This window comes from Crocuta crocuta, unplaced genomic scaffold (genome assembly GCF_008692635.1).
Source record: "Crocuta crocuta isolate KB4526 unplaced genomic scaffold, BGI_CrCroc_1.0 scaffold164, whole genome shotgun sequence".
Taxonomy (NCBI): Eukaryota; Metazoa; Chordata; class Mammalia; order Carnivora; family Hyaenidae; genus Crocuta; species Crocuta crocuta.
In genome coordinates this window covers 2,775,265-2,781,712 of record NW_027530016.1, presented here as the reverse complement: position 1 = coordinate 2,781,712, position 6,448 = coordinate 2,775,265, and the positions used below count along the sequence as shown (strand labels likewise).

The window sequence follows — 6,448 nt, the reverse complement described above, 5'->3', positions numbered from 1 at the left end:
GCAGAGCCCAACTTGGGGCTTAAACTCATGAACCATGAGATCTCATGAATTCATGAACCTTGAGACCTGAGCCAAAATCAAGAGTTGGACACTTAGCCAACTGAGCCCCACCTGAAAAACTTTTTAAGAGAAGCAAAGGTCCTTACGCTTTTGATTCATACTTACGGAAATACGCTCTATAGTAAAAATGTCTTTATTCTAGAAAGGAACTGAGTTATCAAAGAGAACTACTAAAAAGCAGTTACCTAGCAACCTAGCCTTGCAATAGAAAAAAAAGAAAACATGAAACATAACTAACCCAATTTGGTAATTTTTATTTTCTTCTCTCACTCCAGTCCTAGAAATTACAGTCTGAATAACCAAATCACTCGGATGCTGGGAAGTCTGTCGGCTGCAACCATAAATTATTTTATTTGAGGTAACAGTATCCTCAGCAGGAAAGTGGGGATTTATATTCCTTAACTCAGTTATACAGGTACATTGTCAAATATTTAACAGGATTTAGATATGGGATTGGATTCCAATACTTAAAAAATAAACTCAAACCTAATATTTCTTTATAGCTATAGCATCTACTATTTCATGTTCTCCTAAAGCAGAAAGATAGTACAAAGAATTTTGTTGTTAAGGCTAAGGAAATAGAGAATGTAGCCAAAGCCAATTCCATTCAAGGATCAGATAAGTCAGGTATTAACAGTAGTGACACGCAAGTAAACTGTCAAAGACATTACTAATAGCAACAGTATAGGGCTGATATACCAGTGCACAGAGAAGCAAGGTATAACTTAACAATGCTTTACACCTTAGGAATTTACTCATCACTTTGCTAGGGAAAGAGCATTAAGATAGAGTTCATATCTGAAAGTCAATACCACTTAAGCCAAATCTAAATTAGACTTGTCACCATCCATGGGTTTGTTTCCTAAAATCGTAGGCACAAATAATCTAGAATGCTGACATCACTACTGGTTGTCAGAAGAGGGGAAGGGAAGGAGACAATTATTACATAAACTCAGAAGTTATCTTTTAAAATAAAGACAATTTAATTTTGCAACAAATGTAGAAAAGTATAGGGGAAGGGAGAAAAAAGTTCTATTTATTGTAGAGTTAGGTAAACTTAAAATTGGCAATGAATGAATGAGGAACATACACAGCCTAGTATACACTTATAGTTCATATACAAGTTACCCTTGGCACAACTTACTGGGTTCCATGTAATGCCTCTAGACTGAATTTATATTTTTCTAGATCTTTAGAGGGCTAAAGGGACATTGGTCCACAGCTGTTAAAATTCAAGGGGTATAAATGTTAACATGTGTTTACTTTTCATCTTAACTTTCTATTCAACAGCCCTAAAATTTTTTAAACCCCTACCTCATTTCTAAGAGGATTAAGGCAAACTGTCTTTTTTCTGTTAAAATTCAAAATAGAACTTTTACAAAAGATCTAAATACAACTTCTACATGGAAATGTGTTTAAAAGTCTCAAGGTCACAAAATTGCTACTGCTAACTATAGACTTTAGTTATTCTAGGTAGATGAAACATATTCCCCTTTTATTAAAGATAAATATAAAACAGCTACATCGCATTTCTATTATAAAAAAGCTATGAATTTGATAACAAGTGTGCTCTGGTCTCATAATACCATGTTTAGTCTTTACACCTCCTTGAGATACATAATTTTCAAAAAAAAAAAAGGGAAAAAAAAACAGTTCCAATGGGAGAAAGAATGTTTAATAAATGGTGCTGAAACAAATAGCTATCTGTCTGGAATAAAAATAAAATTAGATCCTTACACCTCGCACCATATAGAAAAATACATATGTTACTGATGGATTCAAGAGTAAAAAATAAAAATGCAAGTACCCCAAATCCTACATACAATTTTAAGGGGTTCACAAACTCCCTAAAGCCCATCCATGGGTCTCAGGTTAGCACAAAGAGGAGTTGTTAATCATAACTTCTATTAAAATCTCAATACCAAATACCAGATGTGTTTTCAAGATCAAGTCACATGCAACAAATGAAGATGAACACATTAACTCATTGTTGTAACTTTATAAAATCTCCAAACTGGAACTAGAAACAGAGGCATGTCAATACAAATGGACAATGACTTAAAAAAAAAAAATTACACCAATTTAAATAAGTTTGAGTGCACACTGTACAAGTGTATCCATGTCTGTTAGCCTTTCAGAAATATAAAATCAGCTAAATCTTTAGTACTTAAAATTCATTATGTGCAATGTTATTCTCAAACTTGATTAAAATACTTAATAAATACATGTTTAATATGAATTAACTGCAACATACTAAACATCTAAACATATAATAGGGATTCTATAATATTAAAATGCATACTTTCACCTGCATTAATCTCATACACAATGGAAAAATACTTGCAGATAATTAGCATTAAGAATGCAAATATATTTTCACTGTGGAAGAAAAATATTAAGATTAGAAATCATGTATTTGTGTAATCTACAAGGAAGTTGTAGATAGTCTACATTATGGTACTCTATTTTAAAATGAAAACAATTCAATATTTAACTTTACAACAAATTTACTCAAGGCAAAATATTTGTTTATTACAGAACAGGATCTTAAAGTAAGCAAGGCAACATTAGATCAACAATCTTAGATTTTTTTTTAATGAAGTGTAGCTTTAAAACTGTAATAAAGGGTGAACATAAATTCTAACATGCTCTTCTCTTCTTATAAATGGGATGATGTAGAAAAGCAAAGCTTCAGGGTGTAGGGATTGGAACCATCTGTAAAAATTAAAAAACAAAGTTAGTAGTTTACTTCATCAAACTTTCAAGATTACTTTGAACTGGCAGAGTCAAGTATTTCACCTTTTTATACCATCAGGAGCAGAAACATAAAAAGGAAAATTTCTATGTAAGGAAAGGGGAAGATTACTTCTGCACAGTGCTCCCAGCAAGTAAGCTACATGAAAGGGACTCTCCACTGCTACATTCCTACTGCACTGAACATTATCTGACACACAGAGGCACTCAGTTTCTTAGTGAATTAATTAATTAATCATTACAGATAAATAGTATAGGATTAGGCTTATTTTCACCAGCAAAGCTCACTTTGTAGAATACATTAGAATGGCAGTTCCTCTATAAGAGGCAATGGGACTCTGGGAAATGGGACAAGATTGGGATGTAGAGGAAGGTACTGATAAACTGAAAAAGTTCTAGAAGATCTAGTATTAAATTCTAAAATTACTCAATAAAAACAGTATGTTCCTGGGGCACCTGGGTGGCTTAGTCGGTTAAGCGTCCGACTTTTGCTTAGGTCATGATCTCACGGTTCGTGGGTTCGAGCCCCGCATCGGGCTCTGTGCTGACTGCCAGCTCAGAGCCTGGAGCCTGTTTCAGTCTGTGACTCCCTCTCTCTCTGACCCTCCCCTGCTCACGCTGTCTCTCTCTCTCTCCTAGAAATAAATAAAACATTTAAAAAAAAACAAAAAAAAAAAAACAGTATGTTCCACAAAAATTTTTCCATTTTATACATTTTTCTTTAACTTTTCAGACTAGGAGGAAATAATCTTCCTCATTTGATTATGCAAAGAAATAATTCTGGTATCTTAATATATTAAAAGCTATCATCCTTGGGGCAGTACTGATACTTAGTCGGTTAAGCGTCCGACTTTCGCTTAGGTCATGATCTCACGGTTTGTGGGTTCGAGCCCCACGTCGGGCTCTGTGCTGACTGCCAGCTCAGAGCCTGGAGCCTGTTTCAGTCTGTGACTCCCTCTCTCTCTGACCCTCCCCTGCTCACGCTGTCTCTCTCTCTCTCTCTCTCTCTCTCCTAGAAATAAATAAAACATTAAAAAAAAATTTTTAATAAAAAAAAGCTATCATCCTTAAGGAAAAACATTCTTATAAAGGAAAAAAACATATAAATAACAAGTATTTGCATGACATTGAGAGGATAAAAAGATAAAATAATTGTTCCAGCCTTCAAGGAGTTTAAATTTCATACACTATCTTGACTATGTCTCAAATATGAATACAATTTTAAAGCCTTTAAAAAACCTTCTACTGAGGGGTGCCTGGGTGGCTCAGCTGGTTAATAAATGTCTGACTCTTGGTTTTGGCTCAGGTCATGATCCCACGGTTCATGGGTTCAAGCCCCACGCGGCCTGCTTGCAATTCTCTCTCTCTCTCTCTCAAAAATAAACTTTAAAAATAAATAAATAAAAACCTTCTAATATTAAGCTATGATTCACTACACAAATTTAGTTTTGTGACTAAAAAGTAAATGAGATATTCCTACTTATTTTTTATCTTTCAATTAAAATTTTCAAACATAAAAAAATCTATAGATTAGTATGACAAATCCCCATGTATCTATCACCTAACTTTAATAATAATAATTGTCAACATCTGGCATCTACCTACCCTCTACATACTTTTAGGGAGCTAGAATATTAGGAAAAAATTTTTTCTTAATGTTTATTCATTTTTGAGAGAGACAGAGCATGAGTGGGGAAGGGACAAAGAAAGAGGGAGACACAGAATCCAAATCTAAGCTGTCAACACAGAGCCTAGTATGCAGCTCAAACTCACAAACTGTTTAATCATGACCCAAGCCGAAGTTGGATGCTCAACCGACTGAGCCACCCAGGTGCCCCTGGGAGCTAGAATATTTTAAAGTGAATCCTAGATATGTTATTCTACTCATAAATCCTCAGTGTGTGTATTTTTCCTTTTTTTCCTCATCACACCTAATGAAGTTAATAATATTTTTTCTTCCACTATTTAGAAAAATAAACTTTTAACACCCTTTAGATCTAGGATCAAAGTACACAGCACAAAGCTTCAAAAGTTAAATACTTGAGTGTTCTTTGCATGGTAGAAAAAGAGGCCATTTTAAACAGAGTGACAATTTCATTTGATACAAATCAAAACGAGTATTCTTCAAGGGGAAATGGGTAAATCAAATAAACTGTGGTACATCTCTACTATGAATAGCTACTATGCCTGTGCTTTAAAAAAAAAAAAAAGAAAGAAAAAAAAGTAGCTTTGTATGTGCTAATAGAGAAATAGCTCTAAGACACAGTAAGTGAAAGTAGCAAGGCAAAGAAGAATATGCACAGAAGAACCATTTGGGAGCACCTAGCATCCAACTCTTGATTCTGGATCAGGTCATGATCTCAGGGTCAAGGGATTGAGCCCCACATTGGACTCTGCACTGAACACGGAGCCTGCCTGGGATTCTGTCTCTCTCTCTCTCAAATAAAAAAAAAAAAAAAAGATTCTCTCGCTCTCTCTGCCCCTCTCCCCAACTTGTGCTAACTAAAAAAAAAAAAGAAGAAGAATTTTGTGGGGGCACCTCGACTCAGTCAGTTAAGAATCCAACCCTTGATTCTGGCTCATGATCTGACAGATCATCTGACGGAGCCGCTCATCCAGCTCCAGGCTTGAGCGAGGAGCCTCCTTAAGATTCTCTCCCTCTCCCCAACCTGTATTGCATGTATGCACCTTCTCTCAAAAAATAAAATTAAAATAAAAAAAGGACCGTTTTATGTAATTTTAAGTGTCCATATATATACATACACTGGAGAGGAGGAATAAAGGAGACAAATAGATAAGAAGTTGTAGAAACCTTTAACTTTCATTTTGTACCCTTATGTGTTTTCAACTTTTTAAACATATAAATATATTACTTTCTTCTAAAAACATCAAGAGGGATTGTGGGAGCCAGCATCCAAGATGGCCTCAATGATCCACCCTTCTGGTATTCATAGCCCTGTACAGTCCCCTCCCACACTGTACTAGTTGGTCTGTGCAATAAAAATACAGTATAAATGACAGTATGTTACTTCCAAATATTAGGTTATAAAAGACATTGTGCCTTCTGTTTTGGTTTTTGCTCTCATCTCCCTTGGATCACTCACTCTGAAGGAAGCCAGCTACCATGAAATGGCCAATGTAACTTGACTGAACTTGCAAAGTGACCTTGGAAATGGATTTCCCAGTCCCTAAGCATGACTTGAAATGACTGAGGACCCAGACAACAGCTTGACTGCAATCTGGAGAGACCCTAAGCTAGAAATACCCAGCTAAAATGTCCACAGACTACTGACCCTCATTTTGCTGTTTTAAGCTGCTGAAAGTGGTAATCTGTTATACAAGTAATAGGGAACTAACATAGGATTGTGTGCGTGTGGGATTTGTATGCCTTTTTTCTTCATACTTCTCTACTTAAAAAAACAGTGTGTGTTATTTTGACAGTAACTACTATTGAATAATTACGACACAATTGTACTTACTTGGAACTTGGGGCATGCCTGGGTGGCTCAGTCGGTTAAGTGTCCAACTTCAGCTCAGGTCATGATCTCACAGTCCGTGAGTTTGAACCCCACATCAGACTCTGTGCTGACGGCTCAGAGCCTGGAGCCTGCTTTGGATTCTGTGTTCCGCACCC

General features: G+C 35.7%; 1 protein-coding gene across 2 annotated transcripts in view; it reads right to left on the bottom strand.

Moving 5' to 3' along the window:
• Positions 1-2,044: 2,044 nt before the first annotated feature.
• Positions 2,045-6,448, bottom strand: part of HNRNPLL (heterogeneous nuclear ribonucleoprotein L like) — a 38,145-nt gene continuing 33,741 nt past the window's right edge. For both annotated transcript variants that reach the window (XM_077764255.1, XM_077764256.1), the window contains one exon: positions 2,045-2,775. In XM_077764255.1, coding sequence (XP_077620381.1) covers positions 2,720-2,775 — 56 coding nt within the window. In that variant the 3' untranslated portion in view covers positions 2,045-2,719. The remainder of the gene's footprint in view (positions 2,776-6,448) is intronic.